The following is a 24,692-nucleotide window of genomic DNA, read 5'->3' as shown; positions in this document are numbered from 1 at the left end:
TCACAAGGGACGACACCTCGAATCTAGGAATGGCCAGGAAACCCCAAGCACGGAGGTTAGACGGGGAAGTGAAACGAAGCAGAAGGGAAACAACAACCGGCCCTTCCGCAGCGCTGCCATTGCCAAGGAAACGGCAGAGTCACCGGCGAGACTCGACGGGATGCTCCCCCGTGTATTTCCAAGCAGGCCGGGACTCCTATTGGGCTCAGCTAGACTGACTTCAATCCGAGCCCTTCACCACCCACCACCGAGGCCTATTTAGACGGAGACCGTGCAGAACCGAGAGAAACCACGGCCTCGCGCGTCCCGGAAAAGGGACGAAGCAGCGGGTCCGGCAGGGGGCGCTGTGCGGGGTCTCCCTGCCCTGCCGGCTTTGACCCATCCCGGCCGCCTTAGTAGGAGCTCCCGGCCCGGCAGTCTCCGAGGCTGCTCGGCCTCCGGAGGGGGGGGAAAGATAGCGGAGCGGCAGCTCTCCCGAGGTCAGGCGCGTCGCCAGGGCAACCGCTTGCCCCCCTCCCCGCCAGGGACCATGTTCACCAGCACAGGCTCCAGCGGGCTGTGTAAGTATCCACGCGCCTCCCCCGCCCGGGAGGAGGGGCCGCGCTACAGGGCAAAAGGTCGGCGTGGTGAGCGGCTTCTCGCCTTCTTCCTTAGCTCTGGGAACGGCCTCTCCTTTCAAGGGCTGAAATCTCTCATCCCGGAGCTCTTTCCCGGCCCGAGCGGGGCTCCTCTTGCCTGCCAGGGGAGGAACGTGGCTTTTAAAGTCATATCGGCTTAGGGCAGGGCTCCCCAACCTTGGCAACTTTCAGGCTTACGGACTTCAACTCCCAGAATTCCTCAGCCTGCCATGCTGTAGGTTGGATGCCGTGCGGACGGGCTGGGGAATTCTGGGAGTTGAAGTCTATAAGTCTTAATGTTACGAAGGTTGGAGATGTTTGGCTTGGGGAATATCTCGAGCGGCTCTTCTGGGAGTTGAAGTGTACAAATCTTAAAAGTTGCCAAGTTTGGAGACCCCTCCCCTCCCCCCCCGGGGGTAAATTAATCTAAGTAGAAGTAAAGCAGCACTCTCATTTCTAGCCAGTCAGGGCTGCTTTGCTGTATGCTTTCAGCGAAGATTTTGCTTGGTGTCCTCCCTCAGAGTGAATCTTAGACTTAGAATAACTTTATTGTCACTTTGAATGTATACTAATCGGCATACATTAAAATGAAATTTCATTGCATACAGCTCTCAAAGGGTCTCCACCAGAGGTGGGTTTCTGCGGTTCGCCCTGAATTGGGCGAACCAGTAGTGGTGATGGCGGGAGGCTCCGCCCACCCACCTGGACACTTGTGCGCATGCGTAGAAGCTTCTGCACATGTACAGAAGCGTTGCGCGAGAGCACACAAGCGCGCACACACATGAGGATAAATTGAAACCCATCACTGGTCTCCATCTCCAATATACACGACAATCTTGCAAGTGAAGAGAAACATAGCTCCTTATTTTTCTTTATAATTGGATTTATACTGTAATTAATCCTTGACGTACAACCACAACGGAGCCCAAAATTTATGTTGCTAAGTGAGCAACTTTGCCCCATTTTACAACTTTTCTTCTTGTCAAAGTTGTTAAGTTAGTAACCTGGTTATTAAGTGAATCTGGCTTCCCTGTTGACTTTGCTTGTCGGAAGGTTGCAAAAGTTTATCATGGGACCCTGGCATGCAACAACTGTCATAAATATGAATCAGTTGCCAAGTGTCGGAATTGTCATCATATGCTCATGGAGGGTTCACCGACAAAACTGCGCTCGACTAAACCGCGTTGCTGACGTCATCAACAGGGCGACAACAGTGCGGAGACAGAAGCACGCTGTAAACCCTAAACCTAAAATTAACCCCTAAACCTAACCCCCCTAAACCTAATCCTAAACCTAACCCTTAATCCTAAACCTAACCCTAAACCTAATCCTAACCCTAACCCTAACCCTAATCCTAAACCTAACCCTTAACCCTTAACCCTTAACCCTAAACCTAACCCTAAACCTAATCCTAACCCTTAACCTAACCCTAAACCTAACCCTAACCCTTAACCTAACCCTAACCCTTAACCTAACCCTAAACCTAACCCTAAACCTAACCCTAAACCTAATCATTACCTTAAGTTGAATCGGCTTGCTTTCAAAGCGCTATTTAAAGCGCCCTTCTTTCTCCGCGCTGGCTGTTGTCGCCCTGTTGATGACGTCAGCGACGCGGTTTAATCGGGCACGCTTTAGTCGAGCGCGGTTTTGACGGGTCACGCTCATGGAGATGCTGCAATGGTCATAAGTGTGAAAAAGGCTCATGTCACTTTTTAAAGTGCTGTTGTAATTTTGAACAGTCACTAAACAAACTTGCAAATTGAGAATTACCTGTACTTCATCTTTTCACTCTGTGACCATCTAGGTGGCCTGCAATAGGAAAAGGTGCAAAATGTAAACAGAACAGTTAGAATTAAAATCTAACATTTAAGTAACAAACGCTTGGTGGAAGAGATGTGGTTTCCTCAACTTTCTAATTTTGAGAGTCAAGTGGGTGGACTCTTAAGGGTTTCTCAACAGCAACTTTAAGAGGTGTGAGTTTCAACAGCCAGAATTCCCTAACCAGCTTGCTAATGCAAACCTATTCTTGCATAACAATGATGGCATTTCAAATAACAAGGCTATCTTCACTTTTACTAGTAGTTTTTTTAGTAGGAGAGATAAGCAATCCCTAAGCTGTAAAGTCAGGCCTTATTGGAACAGTATGGATACTTTGAATTATAATCAGCAGACAACTGGCTGCTAGGATAGATTTTTCAGTATGGTATCATGATGCTTCCTGTATACTGTATCTGTCAGCAACCTAGAAGTTGCATTTTGCATAAGTTGTATTTTCTGGATCAACTTCAAGGGAAGCCCCACGTGCATTGCTATAAGCAAGTTGGGTGGTAACAAGGGCTTGATAACTGCTGCTAAAGCTGGCTGGTTCGGGAAAGATTGCAGTTGGCATTCTGATCACAGTTGTGTAAATATGCTCCTCAACACAATTGCTACTTGAAAGTCAAGTTACAGCTGGGATCAGGGAGTACATTCAAACTACAAACTTGCTTCTGCTTGGGGAGTACATACTCATACAGAATAAGCATCCCATTGATACCAAAGTCCAGCTTTTGGTTACCAAGACTATTGGAGTTTTTTCATATATAAATTCTATTGAATGAATTTATTCTGAGCAATCAGGGATAGGATTGGGCCAGCAGAAATTAAAATAAATTTTAACTGCGACCTCATTAAATTGTGATCTAATCGTGAATGGTTTTAAGCCACTGTAAGTTGCCATGTTTGCAGAAGTACATTAAACCATTCACCATGGTTTAGAAACCACAGTGACCGGATTCACAAAACATTAAGCCAAAACCAGATTAACTATTTTATAGTTCAATGTGCTGCATGAATCAAGTATGTGATTACATTTCCATGACTCACTGGATACAATTGCACAACATCTTTTTCCTGGACTATTTGTAGCCCAACATGTTGAACAAATATAGAAACCTGCCAGTTCAGGTGAGAAACGGTTCTAATACCTTTCCCCAATTAAATGATATTGTACATCCCAGGAATCTAGTAACTTTGAGCTGGTTATACACTGCTCAGTTAATTCTCCAGGTAAATTAAACAGAAGTGCAAAGTGGCTAACACTTCAAGTTAAAAACTAGAAGCTGAGTGCTCTGCACAAAAGGAACAACTATATTTGTGATTCTGTGTCGCTTGTGGTCAGAGTTAGGTATTGCATACAAAATTGTGTGTAGTAATGTTTTAGCTGTGAATGACTTTTTCTGTTTTAATTGCAATAATACATGCACGAACAACCGCTTTAAACTCAATGTAAATCGTTCTAAACTTGGCTGTAAAAAGATACAATTTTTGTAATAGACTTGTCAAAGTCTGGAATGCTCTACCTGATTCAGTTGTCTCAGCTACACATTTTCACAATGCTCTACCTGATTCAGTTGTCTCAGCTACACATTTTCACAGTTTTAATCACAAATTGACTTTATACTTAAGAGGTCCGTAGAGGGGGTGTGCGCACTAACATGCCTATCACCCGTCATTGTATTTTTATATTATTCCTGTTTTTCTGATTGACAAATTGTAATAAATAAATAAATATTTCTACAATATGGAAATTAGTTGAACTTAGCAATGGTCAGTTTGATATTTCCTTTTTTGATAATTATCTTGAGCTAAAATAAACCACAATGTTCACATAAGAATGTGGTTTACTAAATAGAATGTCTTCAGGTTTCTGCATGGTTAGTGAATTGTATATAAGCTCACTGCTTATAGTGTATTTACAGTGATATAAATTGGACCAGATTAAAAAAAAAGCATTCATGAAGATTTGAAAGAAATCTTAATACATGATGTTAATTTTATAGAAAGTCCTTGATGCAAATAACATATTATAAGGGGATACCAATTCACTATGTCTATGTTCATATCCACAAGCAGAGCTTGCTTTGATCCTGACTTGTTGAAAAATGTACAAGAGCTTAGTTCAGTGGTGGGGTGCAGGTGGTATGCCCGGTTCAGACGTACCAGAGCCTGCCCGGAGCACTGGATACTGTTCTGGTACAGTGCTCTGGAGGGCCCACCCACCCGCCCGAGCTCCTTACCAGTCTTTTAAGCCTTTGGCGCTTATGCACAGCTGGAACATCACGGAGGCTCATGTGTTGCACTAAAGCAGGGGTGTCAAACTCATGTCCCGTGGGCCAGATGTGTCATGTGCTGGCCACACTCAGCCCCATTTTAGCGAAGAGGAAAAAGGTGATATGTCACGTGATGACATGTCACGATTTTGACACCCCTGCACTGAGGCTAAACGAAGGCAAAATAAGAGTAACTTGGTTTACACATTGTTTTCAAGTAGAGCTTATTCATTAGCATCTGTATTTAGAGCTCTTAATAACAAAACATCCTTTCTTAAAACTGTCAACATTGACACAGTTTTAAGAGGCATTGTTTAAATAGTATTTTTGTGCCAGACTGTCAGTTTTATACCATTCTAGGAAATCAAAATATATGTATTGCAATATTTCTTAAATCTTTTAAAATGGCATATACTCATACCTTAAAATGTTTTTTAATCTTGAGAGTGTAAAGAGAGACAATCTCTCTTTAATTCAGTTGTTTAATTTATACAGTGGAATAGCGTTATTCTAAAATGGAATTCATGCCCCTTTCATTTATGAGAGCTGAATTTGAGTTATTCAGTGGGTAGAATGTGGAATGTTGTTTGCACAAGAGGTTAGAATATAACAATCAGAATGTTAAACTATAGAATTTTGAATAAATTATTTAATATATTTGTTGTGGCTCAGCATGATCCGGTTGAGCTGCTGATGGATTCAGATAGCGAGGAACCATGTGAGTCTGCCAGGGAAGATGTGGAGGACCCTGGGCAGGGTTCAGACTCAGAGCAGGGGCCAGAGAGGCTGGTTGGCCACCAGGAGGCGCCTGACGCATGGAGCAGTGGGGAGGACTCAAGGCAGTTTGTTCCTGATGCCAGACAAAGAAGGGCAGAGCAGCTGCGGAGGCAGATTCAGAGACGATAATTAAGCCCAGATGGTTGCGGCTTGGCCCCTCCCAAGAGAGTATATAAGTAAAGAAGTGGGGAGGACTCATTTGCAAGACACAACCGTTTGAAACTGTATTGGAATACTCTGTCATGTATCTGTGCCTGTTGGATTTTCAACTAGTCTTGCATGTGAGTCGTCTCTGGGCCTTCAGCCAAAGGAGTTGATAAAGCTGTGATTAAAGAGTGGCAAACAGCCAAGCCTGTGTCTGGATGTTTTGCAGGTCGGAGGGGGGGGGGGCAGAACATACATCTATATTTATCTGTACAAACTATTAACAAAAACTATTTTAATAAAGTAACAGGAAGTAAAACACCAAATAAGAACCACAGTGTTCTAATAGGTAGAGCATAAGTATGCATAAATAAAGCAGTAAAATTAACCTGGAAATATTGTACTCATGGTAGAAATTAATGTGGATATTTATCATTCTCACCTTCCACATTAAGCCTATGATTAGATGTAAATCCCACAAGCTACTTTTTCTTCCCGGTTAATTAAAAAAAGGAAGTGGGATATTCATTATATATAAAAATGCCCCAAGCCACAAAGGAGCTTTCCAGGCATTCTTAACAAATGGAAATCAACTAAAATTAAAAAACATTTAATTTAAAAAAAACAAAAACAAATGGAAATGGTAGCTGGCTATAACCCAACGCTTTGCCCAAAGGAATGCCACTAATCAAGAAAAATGAAAACAAAACAACTTAGAAGAGTGATAAGGAACCTCCAGTGTTGCTTGACAACACAGCAAAGAACAATCCCAGTGATTTTGTGATTATGTGAGCCTTTCCTGGAGCAAGAAAGAGCTCCCAAAACATGTTCTCAAAATCCTAAACACACTTCACATGACTTATTCCTACCTTAACAACTAGTGGAAAAGTTGGAAAGACAATAGAGATACTGCTGTCAGATCTCTTCCTTGCCTTACAAGTGATCTGCCTTATTCAAATTACAGCATCTCAGGTGGGTAGTAAGGACATTTGGGAGGAAAGGAAAAACATACCATTCACTCCATTGTAAATGCTCCCCCCCAATTCATCTTGTTTGTTTCCAGAGCCCAGGTTGATTTCACCTAAAAATTCACTTATCTTTCAGAAAGAATAGAAATGTATTCATATAGTACAGCACTCCTTGATAATAACTTTCTTTTGTTTATATTCTGTGATCTCTGTGCTGTTAGGCTGAGCATCCCCCACCCCATGCTTATGCTAAGAACATTCAGTAGTCATCAATCTGAAAATAACAATATTGTAAGCAATTTATTTTCCTTTAAGTCATATTTTAAACATACATCAAGTATTTTGTTAGCACACTTTACAAAGCTCTAACTTGTTTGTGTGTTCCAGTCTGATTTCTTCTAATAGGAGAAAAGAAAGAGAATGATTTTATATTTCCAGGGAATTCCTATAGGAGACTGGAATTTTGTTTCTTGCCTATGCTCTCTGGATTCAGGCACCAGGTTGGACTGAATTTTCCCAGAAAAACCCAAAATGCCATATCATTTTCTGGCTTAGTTTGAGCATTTGAAATGAATTAGGTGGTTCGTGCATATGCCTACTTGGTTTTGTTTTCACAATTTAAACCAAAATTTGGGTAAGATGAGATGGAAAGTTCTTTTAGTAGTCTAATAGATTTAATTGTAAACATTTTTAAAAAAAATAGTACCCAGCAAGATTGCTTTTTAAACTATTTTAAGAATCCTCACCATAACATCATTGGATATGTATTTTGTTTTCTTTTGAAGATAAAGCACCTCTGTCAAAGGGTCTATTAATAATACCAAGCATCTTCTCACTACTGCTGGCTCTACTCTTTCAACATTATCAAAAGTTCTTTACCTACAATCTGCAAGCAGTAAAAGAGGAATTTCAGGTAAGCAGCAATTAATTTATAGTATTGTGACATGGGGTAAATATGGGGCTGGTGTTCTTTATTTTTTTAATATGAGCTGTGGTGTGAATATTTTGAACTCCATACCACAACCAGTAGAATAGCAACAATTCATGTAAAATGTAGATAGGTGAAAAATTAGTTGTGGCTGCAGTGTGGGAAGGAGGAAGTCTCTATTTTCTTGTTAGTTTTGTTAATAATTAGTTAACTTGTGTTGTGTTAAAACTCTTCACAACGAAAATCAGTTTTTTTCAAGAGTGATAAGTTACATCCAAAGTTTGTGCTGGAGAAAAGCATTGCTCCAAATGTATTTCAGGGGAGGGGAACTTGAACTGACAGTATTAATACTGCTAGAAGTTGTGCTTTATACATAATACTAGATGACATCTCTAAACCCAGGACACCAGCCCCTGTACATCTTAATTCATGGGGTTATGATCTACTCCAGACAGTCTTTTCAGCAAAATTCCTGGCCTAAAAATAAGTCTATATTTGCACAGAAAATTTTGGGAGGAAAAAAAAGCTTATTCTTTGTTGTGTTTTAAAACTGAAAGGCTGGGACTATGGGCTCTTCTTATTTTTTTTTTTTATATTAATACTTGTGACAGTAATAACAGAGTGCCTTTAAGGAGAAGTCCCAAGCATTTAGAAAGTGGTTGGAACGAACAAGTGGTGAGGAATTGGAGTCCTTCTAGTGCCAGTTTCTTCTTGTCTCTCAATAGTGGTTCTTTTTACTTTCTTTCTCTCTTCCCAGCTGGACTTAATTTAGAATGCTTTGGATGCTGGATTAATGAAAAATGATGCATACAGCAAATGGGGGGAAATCCTTCTTGTTTCATATCAGACAGAGATCTGTTCCCTCTCCCTGCTGTGTTTATAATTGAAACAAAAAATTATAGGAGTGCTCAGCTGCATATAGTATGGAGCTTAGTCTGAAAAGAATATCTGATAGTAGGGCCGCAAGGAAAAAAAAGGTAACATGGGCAAAATATTTATAGCTACCTTTAAGCATACTTTAAAGCCTGGGTAGCTGAAGCATGCTAACATTCTTCATTTACCTGTGTCTTTAAATGGAGATGAAAGGTAATACTTGTTCCAACAATAGCACTGTCCTTGCTAGAAGGATTCTTTTTGACAACTATTAGCAGCGTGTTGTGACCTTGTGTGTTTTACACCTTTACTGTGCTATGGGCTGGTGGCTTTTAGAGTGTAGGAAGAACTTCTGTGGGCAAATGGAGCAGAACTGTAACTGGAAAATGTGACTTCAGTTAACATATAATTTATAAAGTAAATGTTATAAGGAAAATCTTTCATATAAGCCCTTTCTTTTGTGTAAAATAGTTTAGGGAAAATAGTAGTTGATATTTGGAAGCTACATTTTGTCATCTTTCATTATGACATAAACATGTTTTGGAGTTGGCAGGAGTTGGAATTTGCCTACTGTCCCTGAACAGAAATGGGGGAGCTGAATTTCAGTGACAAACCACCAGTAATACTGATGCTACTTCCTGCCATTTCATGAGAGAAAACTAAACATTGGTGTTTAAACATATATTTACCTCATTGTCTTCAGAAATACAGAAGGAAATTTGTAGAAAAACTTGCCCCCCTCCCCCAATCATTGTAATATCATCCTGCCTGCTGCATTCCCCCCCCACTTTTTTTTTAAGTTCATCTCCCAGCTGCTAAAGTTTGCCTGCTATATATAAAATTTCCATAAAATGCAAGTGGAAACTGTGACTACTGTTTATTACCTTTTAGATTTGGAGGCTGCTCTGTGGACGAACAGTGTGTCTTGATCTTAAAGACACTTTCTGCAGTAGTTTACTTATCTACAACTTCAGAATATTTGAAAGGCGATATGGTAGTAGAAAATTTTCAGTAAGTTCATGTTCTGGTTTTATTCTCCCATTTTATAAGTAATATATTTATATTCCTTATTTGTCTTTTTCCTATTCTGGTATTTATCACAAAAGGTATTCAAAAATTCTAGGGAGCCATTTTTATATTTCCATTTGAAAGTGGATTTTTAAGTAATAAAGTAAGCAAAATGATTGCTATTTTATTAGCTCAATGGATTTAATTTTAGAAAAAAGGCACCTTCTAAAATATTTTGAACCTCACACAAAATGTGATAGTGGAAAAGCTTAGTCTGTAAGTCAGTTGCTATGCAAATATATCATGAGAAAAACAAGTGGAACCCCAGCAATGCGTGGGGATCCCTACTGTGGAAACCTTGACCTCAAATTCATGATTCTCCAGTCTTATTTACTTTTTGCAATGCAGTAAGAATACCCATTTTGGGGAGCTTTAAGTGGAAATAATGAACCTGCCACTTTTATAAATTATTTGTTTGTAATAGATAGCCCTCAACTTAACATAACTGAGATCAAACGTTTGGTTGTAGAGCATAGCAGTTAAGCAAGATGTCATATAACTGGTTCACCTAACAGTTTTAGTCATTAAATCATCTCGCAAGCCATTAAGCAGACAAGAGTCTCAAATAAAGAACATGGGGGTGCCTTGGGGGTGGGGAGACTATGGGAACCTGACTTTCAGAAGCTGAAAGTCCTCCCTGTTAAAATCCAAGCAGAATTTTCAGACCCTGAACAGAAAGAAAGTCGCACGTGGCCTGTGCTGGGCCTGTGAGGCTCTGTTCCAGCTCCCTGAGGCATCCTGGACTCCTTAACTTAATACATTGCCTCTCTGGTCATGGGCTGAAAATCCTGCTTGGATTTTGGCTCCATCTCGCCCTGGGGGCTGGCTGAAAGAACTCCCTGCCAAAGGAGTTCAGTCTTGTGCCTACTTGGATTTTGGTGCAGAGTTCCTTCAGACTTCTTGGCAGACAGCAGTAGTTTTCAATCTTCTTTGACTTCCCCATTGAAGGTGATCACATGACCACGGGGTGTTTAGCAACCTGTCATAAGTGCAAACAAATTGCTAAGCACGCAGATCACAATTATGTGACCGCGGAGAGGTTGTGCAACAGTCAGAAGTGTTTCATACCAGGTGTCCCCAACCTCTGGGTCCACTACCAGGCCGTGAGCTGTTCAGAAGTGGACCGCGGAAGTGGCAGGCGAGTGCGTGCGCACGCATCTCCACTTGTGTGAGCGGCAGGCAAGCACATGTGTGCATGCTCCATTTGTGTAAGTGGCATGCATACATGCCATAAGCTCGTGCAAAACGAGCTTATGTACTCACGTGCATGTTTGCCCACCACTTGCGCAAAAACATTCCCTCCTCCCTCCTCCCCCCTCCCCGGTCTGTAAAGCCAGAAAGGTTGGAGAACTCTGCTTTATATGTTGTAAAGCCCCCTTTCCAAGGCTGTCATTAATTTGGATTGTCATAAGGTGAACCATAAGTTGAGAACTATTGTATAATGTTATACATATATTTCACTGTTTTTATTTGTCTCTATCTAATTTATAGACTAGTACGTAGCAGTCTGAATGAATAAATGACCATTTCTATTCTAAGGTAGCAGTTGAAGATGCACTCTCTGTGTGAGTGCATTAGTATGCACTGAAGTGTATAAATTGGGTCTTGGTTTGCTCCTGTTCTATATTGCAGAAATCCATAAGACAATACCTTTAGAGATCAGTAATAAAGGTCCTGAACAGCAGGAACTTGGACAGAATTCAGCTAACAGAGCAATTTGCTACGAGGTTTTACGAGTTACATATAGCCTCATCTAACGTGTATCACTTATCTCAAGTGCTGTCTTCTTGAGAATAGGTGTAAATATTCAAAAGACCAGCTCTCATTTGTCGAACTTCACACTCTATTTCTGATGTGTCTCTGGGGAGGAATATGTTGATATTTCCTAAAAAGTAGGACAGCTTGTTTGTGACATTACTGTATTGTAATTGCTTCTTGTGGATTCCAGACCAGAGTATAGTGCTCCATTTTCAGGGACTCGTGATTATTGTTATTTTCTTAGATTAATAATTATTATTATTAGGTCCTGGCCTGATGTCAAAGTGTATGTAGATACTGTACTTTGTAGCTCTCTGCATGCCCCCTTGTGAGCTCCAGGTTTCGGTGCTATGCTTATCAGTTGAAGCTAGGGCTTGTTACCATTTTGTAGACTAATTCCATATATTTATTACAATTCATAAGCAATACCGCTACCTTTTTCTTTAATTAACATTACAATAATTCAATTAGCTTTAAAAGCACTAGTTTTAACAAATTTCTAGATGAAAATGGCATGTAACAAAACAATATGCTGCTTAGATATTTTGTGAACAGTGTAGATCAGGGGTAGTCAACCTTTTTATATCTACCGCCCATTTTTGTATCTCTGTTAGTAATAAAATTTTATAACCACCTACCGGTTCCACAGTAGTGGTGATTTATAAAGTAGGGAAGTCAATTAAATTAAAAAAAGGACAGTGCTTCAGTATCGGACAAAACCCCTACCGCCCACCATGAAAGCTGGAACGCCCACAAGTGGGCAGTAGGGACCAGATTGACTACCACTGGTGTAGATCATGGTTGTACAACCTTTTGGCTTGTCAGAGTGCATTGAGTGAAGGGGAGTTGTCGTGTTGCATATAAAATATATAGTTAATGTATATAAATAACAAACTTCCTTTATTTTTTATTATCTTGTGGGCCACATTACTAGCTGTCCAGGGGCTCATGTGGCCTGTAGGCCATGTGTAGTATAAATACAGTCCATTTTCTGTGAGCATGCTGAATAGGTTAATCATCCTATGCAACATTGCATTTTTAATGGATAATTTTTTTGTTATAAAATATGGACAGTTTGTGATTATGGATTTTTATTTTTTCAGTCATTTTTACTGGGTTCCTGGATGCTATCAGTGATGTTTGATTTTGTCCTGGTAGAAGCTATTGAATATTCTTTGGGCCTCAACGTCAGCAGCTTGCCTTCAGGATTGTAAGTTTACTGTTAAGAGATATTTATATCTCTCTGTATCTTAAATATTATTTCTAGGGCTATTGAAATTTATAAAAATGAAATGTTTAGTATTATTAATTTGGGTTGTGTGAAATTCAGCCATTCAGCAACTGAATATTCTTTAGACCTGTTGAACTCTGTTCTCGCTTTAGAATTTCAGAACTGCTCTGGAGGTAGTTTAGTAGTTCTCATAGATAAATCTTCTGAATCAGAAATAATTCAACCTTTGGATACAATAAGCCTGTTAGGGGCTCTGACCAACATCTGGCTTGGAAGTTTTATTTCTGGAAACTGCCAATTGCCCCCAGAATGGTAAGGTCTGGGGAAGCTTTGGCCTCATCCAGAAGAGAAATGAAATTCTTCAGAATGCTGCATTCCCAAATGTGAGTTTAATATAGCTATACTGCTAATGATTTCAATCTGTGTGGCATGTTCATTGATAGATGTTCTGCTTTCCCCCTTTACTGTCCTCATATTTATTTATCAAATTTTAAGGCCACCGGGCTGTCTCTCAGATCTCCTCTGAAGGGTCATCTGATTCTTTGGAGCAGATTTAGGGTAAATACAGATAAGATGGTACAATTAATTTCAGATACTGTTTTACCAGTTAACAGATGGCTTTGGATTCAACTCTGTATCTCCAAAATTTCTTGCTGCTATCCAATTATGACTGCATAAACTTGAAATCAGATTGGCTGAGTTAGTTGCCGACCAGGCTGCAAACTTTTTAGTGTGTTGCCTTTTATTTTCTAGAATATTTTATTTTATTACACACAGAGACACACGCACCCCTTATCCCCATGAACTTCCATTGGGGTTGAAGAGTTAAATTCAGCACTGTGTTTAAGCCTTTATTTATTTACCTCCATATATGACTCTAAACCAGTGGTTCCCAACCTTTTTTTGGCCATGCCCCACTAAGCATCTTTAAAATCCTGATGCCCCCCCTCCCCTATGACATATAATTCTTACTTTACTCAAAAAGTGAACTTTACTCACGCAGAGGAAGCCTAAAAGGCCATTAACTTGGTTTAAACACGGTTCAAATTACCTCCATTAAAAATCAAATTGTCCTCCTGTGGGGCATTGGCCTCAAGTTGGGAACCACTGCTCTAGAGTAACATTTCCCAATCTGGCATCACTTATGGGAGTTATATTACAAGCTTCATTAAATTCACAGTAAGCGGACTGATTATAAAGAGGACATGGTTGTATTTGAGAGCGACAAAAAACAACTGATAAAGAAGTGTTTTGATTTGATGCATTGTTAGGCATTTTCTTCCATGCCTCAGTTTTAGCTGTGCTACCTTAAGTATCACTTTCTTTATTATTTTTTTTCATATTACTTGGCAGGAGAAAAGGTTTTAGTGTTTAGTTCAGCATTACTGCAGATGCAAAGTACCTTCAGCCCAGACATTCTCCTCTCCCCTGTTAATTAATAATAATAATTATAACAAAATCTATATTAGCTGCAGAGTAACATATGCTGTCTGCAATAACACTTGAATATGCATTAGCCTTGGCAACTAAAATAATATCTCCCCAAGTTAAACATATCTCGATATCATTTTATTGCCACTAATATAGAAATGGCTGGCTATTGCCTTTTTTACTCCTTATTTTTCAAAAAGGTTTACAACAGTGATTTTCCTTATGGTCCCCCCCCTGTACAAATTAAATCAGCCTGACCATAGTTTTGAGGAGATAGCCACCTATTTTGACAAATGAAAGCACATGCAAATGATTCCCAGAAGTAATTTAAAACGAATTAGCATGTTTGGAGATCTTTTCATTTTGCTTTAAGGGATGCACACGTTAGACTTAAATTTTGTTAAAGATGAAACACTTGATTTAGAAATATGGAATTCCCACCCCTTCTCAATACTGTAAACATTGAAATCATGTGATTCTGAACAATCCTTTTTTTTTGTATCACTCTCTTAATAAATTGTGCAACTCATAGAAGTTACGAAGTTGAAACCTCAGTAGCAAAAATAATGCTTGAATAAATAATGAAGGGAAAATGGAATATATTTATATTAAAAAGACAGAAATGATTATGCATTTCAAGCTAGAATAATTTCTTTTTTTCAAAGAAAAAAACCATTTAAAAGAGGAATAATAAAAAACTTTCCTTTTTCAACATGATACATTTATTGAAAATTTGAGTTTATTCTAAGCTTTACTTCATGCATGTATATGGTGTTGCTCTGAAATATATTTGTATTTGTATTGTATTGCTTTACTTTATATGATCTCACTGTTAATATTACTTAATGAATGCACACTACTAGATCGCATACTTTTTCTCCGAACACTTCGAAGATAATTACGATAAAGCATAACACTGATAACTCGGGCCTGAAATTGCTTAGAAACTAGGTAGTAAAGGATTATGTCTAGACATGTGCTGAGGTTCATGAGGAAGGTGGTAAATGCTCCCCAAGGGTTGTAGCTTACGTCTCCATTTTGGAGCATCAGAAATGTAAAACAAATATGAAAAGGCACAAAACATACAAGCACTTGGATAATTAGTGTTACAATGATTCTGATCGATCTTTCTTTAGCCTTTGGTTTCAGCTTGGAAATTCTTCCACGAATTATGCTATAAATAATGACTAGATAACAACCAAGCATGTTAAATATGGGAATCAAGAAAAAAAATATTAACCGACAAAAATTTAATACATTGACTTCCTTTAGGTAGATAATATCCATCATCTTTGTGCAGGTAGTGAAATTTGAAGTTTTGTCTGGATCAGAATATAAGAAAAGCAGTGGAGAAGTTGTCACAAGAGTTATGATCCAAAGTGTTGTGCAAGCCATCAGAGCTTTGTTTGTGTTCTTGAGTTCCTTGGCATATTTCGGTTGAACTATAGCCAGACATCTATCAATGCTTATAAAAGCTAACAGCCATATTGCAATGCTGGGATAAAAAATAGTGAAAGCACTAAGAACCCGGCAGAAGACATCTCCAAAGATCCAAGAGCGTTTCCCATAATAATGCATTCGAAAAGGCAAGGTGAATATAAGCAACAAGTCAAGCAACGCAACATTCATCATGTAGATAGTTATTGTTGTTTTCTTCTTGGTGGTACAGCTGAAGACCCAGAGAGCTGTAATGTTTACAATTAACCCAGTTGTAAAAATGAAGCTGTAGAAGACGAGTGATGAAATTCGGTATTCTTCAGGATGGCTATTTTCAATCATTGTAATTAGACTGTGATTGTAGTTATTCATAGCTTTCTAATACGCTAAGAATAAAATAAGAGAATGATCAAGTTTAACTATTCATTAGAACGGTTTTGCATTGTAAGGAGCACCAAGAATCAGACAATTCCAGGTTTGCACTGTACAGAGGGCACTTTAGAAAAATTGAGTGCATTAATCTTCAAAAACATAATACACTCAGTATTATGTTAAATTGAGGACTTAACTAGCCAAACAGTTAGTGTTTGTAATTTATATGGGCCTGAGGTCTGAGTTTGCTGTTAAAGAATCCCAGCAAGTTTATTTTATTTATTTGTTAAATATATTTGCTGCCCATCGCACTATGAGCCAACTCTGGGCACCGTACAACAACAAAATGGAAAAAAAAGATTAAAAATATAAATATAACAATAGCAAAGGGATAAACAATATAAATAAGAGAAGTACAATAATATGGAATTAAATTAGAATTAAAAAGATGGACAGAGAGGGAGCAGAAGGGCAGGGGGGAGATGGAGTTAGCGAAGTAGTTCAGTAACTACCTTCAACGATGTATACTCCTGTTGAGTCCCCAGGTCATCTGGCAGGGCCAAGTCGTCAGGCTGTTTCAGAAGGATAGGAGAGGGGGGACAAATCTCACCCTAGGATGGAAAATGTTCCAGAAGTCCAGCACTGCAGCAGAGAAGACTCTTCTTCTGGACCTTCTCTGGAGTTTCTTGAGAATGGGGTCATCAATGGGCTTCCTCTGCTAGCACGAGTAGGACAGAGTTGTCTTAGCAAGACAAGATGCTTCAACCAAGTAGTCTGGTCCTATGCCATGGGAGGGTTTTAAAAGTCATAATGAACACTTTGAACTGCACCCAGAAGCAAACCAGCAGTCAATGCAGTTTGCAAAGCATCCAGGGGCCTCCAAAGACTTCTTGTGCTGCCACATTTTGTACCAGTGGAAGCTTTCATGTAGCCCAATGTAAATTAGATTGCAACAATCTAGACGAGATGACTGAGGCTTGAGTGTCTGAGGGCAAGTAGTCCTGATTCAGGAAAGGCTGCAACTGGTGTATAAACCAAAACTGTGCAAAGGCTCTCCTAGTCACAACCACCACCTGATCTTCGAGTGGGAGTCTCGAGTCCTGGAGAATCCCTATGTACGAACTAGGTTTGAATAGAATAAAGCAACCTTGTTCTGAACTAAGTATGACAAACACTCAGATCCTGAGGCTCCATGCACCCGAAGTCATTCAGGACTAGGAGTGACATGCTAACAGTGTCGCTATCATAGCAGGCTGCCACAAAGAAGAGTGGGTCAACCTGTTCTCCAAAGCACTAAAGGCAGGACAAGGAGCAATGGATGGAAACAAATCAAGAAGAGAAGCAACTTAGAACTAAGGAGAAATTTCCTAACAGTGAGAACAATTAACCAATGGAAGCCTTCAGAAGTTATGGGTGCTCCAACACTGGAAGATTTTAAGAAGAGATTGGACATCCATTTGTCTGAAATGGTATAGAGTTTTCTGCTTGAGCAGGGGGTTGGACCAGAAGACCCTCAAGGTCCCTTCCAACTCTGTTATTCTATTTGTGCTCTACAAAAAGTGCTGAGCATTTCTAATTAATTTTCATCGCCAAAAAATCTCTGCAGTTTGTTAAATACAAGCAATTTGATATATTAAGCATATTAATGGGTAATTACCAATGTCTTATATTAAGACATTGGTAATTACCCATAAATAGCTCCCTTTCTCAAGATTTAGAGATTGCTCTTATCAATTCATTTTATTTCATGTAAATGACTTGGTAAAGATAAACCTTATCTCCTTTGAAATAATTAAGACAAAATGATAATCATGAAAGTGGAGGGTATAAAATGATATCATGAAAGTGCCGGCTGCCTGCAATTTGGCAGTTCAAATCTCACCAGGCTTAAGGTTGACTCAGTCTTCCATCCTTCCGAGGTGGGTAAAATGAGGACCCAAATTATTGGGGCCAATATGTTAACTCTGTAAACCGCTTAGAGAGGGCTGTAAAGCACTGCAAAGTGATATATAAAAGTCTTAAGTGCTATTGCTATTTGGCTTTAAAATGATGCAAATTCGTTTGGTAACATGGTTTGAAAGAGGAAGCTGGTCAATCATGTTGAAAGAGAAGCTGTGCTTCCCTTGCTCTTGCAGGTGGGCTGCAGATATTTGCTGCTTTTCATCTGCACTGACTCACCTCCTCCTTGCCTTTTGTGGGTGAAAGAGAAAGAGTTTACTCTTCCTTTATCATCCCTGTGCCTCCACTGCTCAGAGAGTAAAATATGTGTTGTTTTTTAACACGGCCACTTTCTACTCTTGCAGAGGTTACAGCCAAATCTACTAGATGCTGCCATTCCACTTTATCATGATTAGACTTGAAAGTGGGGGCAGAAAGCTCTGAACGATGAAGCAAGACTATTTAAAGGACAAAGAGAAATAGAAATTACTTACCTCCTCTTACTATCCTCAATTTGGAAAAGATTTGCAGCTATCACAAAAATAGCTGCTGTACTGCAGTCTTTACTGCAATTTAGAGTAGAAAGTCCACTATGTAGGGTACAGTAGCCAACTTCTCTAGTAGCTTCCAAAAGTATCGTGTCCTTTCCCATAAGAATGGTCTTATAAAGCTTTATTTTACTTTTTCTGAAGGACATCCTTACTCAATATTAGTGGCTAGGTAGGTTAGTATTTGTAGGCTTATTCTAATGGATTTTAGAAGAAGATCCTGTTCATATGACATGCTAGCATATGCATGTTTATAGAACTATGGGCTTATGTGCAGTTTTCTGGGTTCTGGATACTGGTCATGACTCTCTATCTAAATGATTTGCACAACAGCCTGAATTGAGATTTGCTGGTATGTGGTTGATGTATTCTGTGAATTTAGCCAGCACAGTCAGAATCTCCCGTTTTGGATTCAATTCGAGACAGAGTCTACAGGAAATATCCCTTTGAAAAGAAGTAGCTGCTGTAATGAAATGCAAATAGCTACTTTCACATTCTCCAAAATACTTTTTGGAAATCAGATCAAAAACACTGAGCCTGTTGTGCAAATCCTGCAGTGTGTTATGTGAACATACAGTAATTTGTGGTTGGCTGAACAGACTTAGATGTTGTTAGTAATTTTCACTGGCTGAAAGAAAGTGATAGTAAAGCTATTCATCCATTGGTTGGGTTCTTACAATGTGCTGGCTGTATTTGCAGGAATGCTAACTCAAGATTAATTGTTCCTTGATTTGCTGAATAAATACACATTTATGTAACTATGAAGGAAATATTAAGAATTGAACAAATAAAACTATTATTTGAAGAGTTCTGAAGTAAAGCAAATGGAAAACTAGCATAATGGATCATCAAATATTTATTAGAGGTTTTTCCTGTCATTTTTTAAAAATAAATAACATAAATAAATAAATGATGAACATATTTAGTACTTTTTCCTCCTCCTATTTTCCTCACAACAAATCCTGGGTGGTGTATTGGCCTAAGAGAGCCTTCCATTCTGAATCAAATATTTCCATACTGCATTTATGAAAAGTTAAAGCCTCACCTGCTTTTCTCAAATTTTTAGGAATATCTAAAGTGGTACTCATGTACACACCCTTACATGGGTATTACAAGTACCCATGTAAGAAATAGCTGTATTTTCCATTTTGAACCTGTTAGTAATTTTCAGCTTGTGTACTGGTACCAATGCCTGGTTATTTATACAGCTAAGTAGATTTATGTTATGTTATGTTATGTTATGTTATTTTATTTTATTTGTATCTCATATATTCATTACTTCAGCTGTTGTTTCCTTCACCTTGATTGGTTTATTAAAACAACAGAGATTTTTAGGCTTGCATATAGTTTTAAAAGATAACATTCATTCAATACATAATTTTGTAATGTTCAAAGTCTTTAGCAATGTTCCCTTAATTGGAAATCATAATTCAAGTTGAAAATTTGACAATTTTCAAATTGTGCACATATGCTAATGCATAAAATAGAAGTTTCCTTACCTTTAGCTTTTCAGTGATGTCTTTCATCAACCCAGGCAAGCAAAAGATTTGTTTTTGCCTTAAGACCTGTGATCTAAAATAGAAACCTTTTTATAATCAGGAAGTGTCATAGTGCAACTAGATTCTCAATTGGTTCTACAGGGTTTTTTGGCTGTATGTAAAATTTGTTGCATGAACAAATTCTATATATTTCATATGTTAGCTGACAAAATGTTTCTGCCTGTAAGTATAACATCCCCTTCAACTGTCTAACATAAAGTATATATTTGCTGAAATATTATAGAAATACTGTAAGTGTGGCAGTTGCTATATTTTACATAAACATTTTATGTGATGACCATAGACTATTTGAAGGGTTATCTGATATAAAATTATCCTTAATTCTTTGCCTTTTGCTCAAACTTAATTGAAGTGTAATCTTCAATTCAAGATGAAATTAAACTGTCAATACAGAGGAATTGCCATCCATTTCCTCCTTGTCTTAGTATACAGTATATAAATAAGTTCAGTTTAATTTATAAATTACAAATTAATGTCTAATGTATAGGAATCTTATTAGGGTTAGTGACTGGTGAAACAAACAACAATTAAAGATAAAGAATTTCAGATGAAACAAAATTTTATAGTAATAGAATTCTAAAATTTAAGGGAGTAATTCCTGCATAAATCAGTAGTGATTGAAAGAAACCTTTTCTAGACATAGGAGGATTGCTGACTGACAATAGGAAGTAAGTGAAGTGATGCCCATAATTTGCAAATAACTTTTTCCATGTATGAGTGTAATTGCAGTAATGGATTCCTATAGAGTAATTTCTACAGAAATTCTCAGTCATCCAGATCATGGTTGCCCCAAAGATGCTTTTTTGAAAAGCATCTAGACTTTTTCTTTGAATATGTTTCATTTTTCATCCAAAAACAAAACTGAAGAAGCTTCTTGGATGAGAAGTGAAACATGTTCAAGAAAAAATAAAGTCCAGTTGTCCTTCAAAAAAAGCACCATTGGGCTATCTCTACAGAATAACAACCCCCCCTCCATCTGCGTTGTATCATCACAACATGTGTGGGGTTGGTGTGTGTTCCTGGTGGAAATTAGGAAAGAAAGCCAGGAATGTATATCAAGAAAGTCTACTTCGGTTGCAACAGGGCCCAGCATTTTCCACATGAACACACGCAGCATGCATATGCGTCTTAGTCCAGCGACGCCTCCATGAACCTCCGCGATGCTCCAGCTGCTCAACGGAGTGTTGCACAGGCGCATGCGTGGAAGTCCCAAAGAGTTTAAAGACAGGTAAGGAGCACGGGCGGGTGGGCCCTCCAGAGCACCGTACCGGTACGCGGTGCTCCGGGCAAGCTCTGGTACGCCCGTACTGGGGCGTACCACCTGCAACCCACCACTGGTCTACTCCCAGCAGGAAATTCAAGCCATGAAAATCATCCAAGTTATCCAACTAAAGCAACTAGCTCCTATATTAACAGTACCAGCATAGGAAGATGCTGGAAGCAGATTGTTGTTTAATGAACACAACAATGCTATAATTTCATATTGTATGGGAGAAGACAATACTAAACCATTCCTGTATTTTATTGAGAAAACCACATGCAATGGCAACATAAAGTAATTTACCCTACGATGCTTATAGAGATGATGGCCTCTCTTGCAGATTCTTTTTTGAACAGCCAATAACCTGATTGACCTAGGCTCAATAGACAAAAAGTACTGGAAACTTGGAAATAGGGTGGGTGTCTCGTTTCAATGGCTGGGGAAATACTTTTATTTTACAGAAGAAAAGCTCATCAAAAAAAGGAAATAATAAAAAAGATGGTAAATTATAAATAGTGTGAACAAGTTTTCATTAATTTCTAGTTCTAAAATAGAAATTAATCTTAATTAAAATTATATTTTATCTATTTTCTAGACACTCTGTATCTATACTATTTTCTTTAAAGTCCAATTTCATTATATTTTTACATCTTTCTATTCTATATCTCTACTACACTTGTCATTCCTATTTTAAACCTCAAGCAACACATCTTGTTCCGATGAGCTGTTATTGTCATTCTGAACCTGAGGCCCAACCCCATTAAATTTCTACATTAATGGTTAGAGAATAAACTCAGATATCCATCCTATTAAGAGGCTGCTGACAGAATTAGTTATTATTCGGTCACTCATTGCATTTTACCCAAATGCTTTCTTCATTTTATTCTTCCTGACTATGAAAATAGTGTTGTTACTTTTCTGCTTTTTGTATCCCGAGCAGTAATCACAGTGATCTTGTACTGAAAATATCAAATTCCAGTCCATTTCAATTCACTGATATCTAAGATATTAGTTTATAGTTGATTCATTACATCTTTCACTGTATTGAGCTTTCCATGTTCATTGCTTCTTATATTTCCTGTTCCCATTGATTCTGTCTTTGCAGATTTGGCTTTTCTTTTCCTGCATGGCAACGTTAGTAACTGGATGCCCAGCATGCTTAATTTAGCCACATCATAAATGCCATTAGTACTTTGAAAGATCCTCAGTTCTTCTTCAGTAGCATCTTGAATGCCATCCAACCTGAGAAGCAGTGAAAAGCCTGACAGATTGTAAGCACCCGTGCTCTTTTCTCTCCCTGCTATCTTTGCGTCCCCCATCGTCTCAGCAACCCAGCTACCAATCAAACAGCCGCATCGGGCAAGAAGCTGGGACACAAAATGGCTGTATGAGAGCTCTGCAGCTATAGGCTGCACGAGAAATAGCTTGAACAGAGCCAAGGCTCAGGGGTAAAAATAAAACAAAAAGCTAAAAAAATAAAATAACAAAGTTGGAAACAGTAAGGAAGAAAACAGCTGGACTTTATGACTTACAAAAGCAAAACGAAGCAGGAAAATAATTGTTGATGCTTGTCAATTCTGTGGTTTCTTCATTGCCAATGTGTTCATCAAACAACATCTGTATACATGGACATCATCAGGTGAAGCACACAGCAATTAAGAACAAAACCAGCATATCTAACCATGCTTCATAAGAATAAATTTTTAAAAAATGAATATAGGTTCCCCAGCATGTAAAGTTAAAGAAACACCATAAAGTTAAAGTTTTTTTTAAAAAAATAAGCCCCTCCTATTCCCAGCTACATGTTTTATTTACTTTAGCATCCAGGTGCAATGGAAATCCAGAATCATTACCAGACCCGCTCTTTCCTTTCTGCAAAGAAAAATCAATCTCATCCAGAATAAGTTGTACAGGTAGTTCTTTCTTAATGACCCTAATTGGGAGCAGAATTTCTGTTGCTAATGAAGCAGTTGTTAGGCAAAATAACAACTGATTAGTGAGGGCAGTTCCTGGTTGTAAACATTAGGAGAGGATGTCATTTTCTCCTGCTTTGTCATTCCCACTTCAACTTCCCCTACCAGCCTATCTGCCCCCCCCCCCAATCTCTGCCCTTTTGGTTATCCTGCACTTTGCTGCCCTGCTACCCCTTTGCTGTCGTTTTCCTCCCACTGCTGATGATGGGTTCCTGTCCGAGTCAGCTGCTGACCCTTCCCAAGGCCTCCCCAATACCATCCCTCACATGGTCTCACACAGCTGCCTTGCCTATACACGCCTCATCAGAGCCGTGGTGGCACAGTGGTTAGAATGCAGTATTGCAAGCTAATTCTGCCGCCTGCCGCCTGCCAGCAATTCAACATTTCAAGCCTCAAGGTTGATTCAATCTTCCATCCTTCCGAGATTGGTAAAATGATGACCCAAATTGTTGGGGGCAATATACTGACTGTGTAAACAGCTTAGAGAGGGTTGTAAATTACTGTGAAGTGGTATATAAGTCTATAAGTCTATCAGCAGTAGCGAGGAGAAGGAGGAAGCAGAGTACAGGGCAGCCAGAAGGGCAGAACGGAGCAGGGAGATGTTGGGCGGAGTTGAAACACATATTGTATTCGAAATGTGGGGAGGCCAAGAGGCCAAATTTTGCCAAGCACCCAAAATTTGATCATGTGACAGGATGCTGCAACATCTGTAACTTCAAGGAATAGTCATAACCAGGGCTGGGATTCTACCAGTTCAGACTGGTTCGGGCAAACCAGTGGTTCAGACTATCAGCTGGGAGCAAACCAGTTCGCTCCAACTTTCAGCTGGGCTTGCCTACCCCCATCCCCTGCATTATATTCACCTACACTCCCATTTCTGAATCCCAATTGATGGGTGCAGCAGAGTGGATTGCTGCGCCTCAGCTGTTTTCTTCCCCAGCAGTAATGTGGAAGGTGCGGGCAAAGCGCGCACACGCTCAGTGAACTGGTTGTTAAACTGGTAGGATCTCACCCCTGGTCGTAACTGCTAGTTGTAATTTTGTCGTAAGCTGCCGTAATTTTGAATGGTTAATAAGCATTCTATTGGTAGCCCAAACCTAGATCAAAATGTCTCTTTTGTAATAGAATTTTGTTGGATTTGAATCTCTCTTTTTTATCATGTGTTCAATAATGATTTTAAAAGAGCCTTTAGATACCCCATGGCTGAATGTACAGGAGACTGAATAATAATTCCTTATTGTCTCCTGGCAAATTGAGTCAGCTGGATCTGGAGCCTTCAAAATGCCATTCGCCCACTGGAATTGAAACCGCTAAAATATTAAAACTATGACACTCAAAAACAGCCTTGTCCAGTTCCCAGTGTAAATCATCTACAGGTAGTCCTCCAAGTACGACTACAATTGAACCCCAAAATTATGTTGTTAAATAAGACATGTTAATTGAGCTTTGCTGTATTTTATTTTTTGCTACAATTGTTAAGCAAATCGTTGTAGTTATGAAGTAAATCATGTGGTCATTAAGTGAATCTTGCTTCCCCCATTGACTTTGCTTTCGGGAGCAGGCTGGGAAGGTTACAAATGATGATCACATGACCCTGGGATAGCGCAACTGCCACAAATACTTGCCAGTTGCTAAGTGCTTAAATTTTGATTCCATGACCATGGGGATGCTGCAAGGATTGTAAATGGGAAAACTAGTCATAAATCATTTTTTTCAGA

General features: G+C 39.0%; 2 protein-coding genes across 3 annotated transcripts in view; one reads left to right on the top strand and one right to left on the bottom strand.

The window, feature by feature from the left end:
* Positions 1–392: 392 nt before the first annotated feature.
* Positions 393–24,692, top strand: part of UBAC2 (UBA domain containing 2) — an 89,992-nt gene continuing 65,692 nt past the window's right edge. The window contains exons 1-4 of one of the 2 annotated variants that reach the window (XM_087726612.1): positions 393–560; positions 7,383–7,510; positions 9,290–9,409; positions 12,328–12,434. In XM_087726612.1, coding sequence (XP_087582738.1) covers positions 530–560; positions 7,383–7,510; positions 9,290–9,409; positions 12,328–12,434 — 386 coding nt within the window. In that variant the 5' untranslated portion in view covers positions 393–529. The remainder of the gene's footprint in view (positions 561–7,382; positions 7,511–9,289; positions 9,410–12,327; positions 12,435–24,692) is intronic. The other variant, XM_014072972.2, reaches the window with a different exon arrangement.
* On the bottom strand, positions 14,662–15,949 carry GPR18 (G protein-coupled receptor 18). The gene has a single exon (XM_014072983.2). It carries the CDS (start codon positions 15,693–15,695, stop codon positions 14,703–14,705), a length of 993 nt encoding a protein of 330 aa, XP_013928458.2. The 5' UTR covers positions 15,696–15,949; the 3' UTR covers positions 14,662–14,702.

This window comes from Thamnophis sirtalis, unplaced genomic scaffold (genome assembly GCF_051295495.1).
Source record: "Thamnophis sirtalis isolate CommonGarterSnake01/CBP01778 unplaced genomic scaffold, rThaSir2_p1.2 scaffold_12, whole genome shotgun sequence".
Classification (NCBI taxonomy): domain Eukaryota; kingdom Metazoa; phylum Chordata; class Lepidosauria; order Squamata; family Natricidae; genus Thamnophis; species Thamnophis sirtalis.
Note: the sequence above shows the minus strand (reverse complement) of the source record. Positions and strands in the feature narration are given on the sequence as shown.

Bases quoted from the DNA above. Each gene is read 5' to 3' on its own strand.
- GPR18 (XM_014072983.2), bottom strand. From the start codon at position 15,695: ATGAATAACTACAATCACAGTCTAATTACAATGATTGAAAATAGCCAT.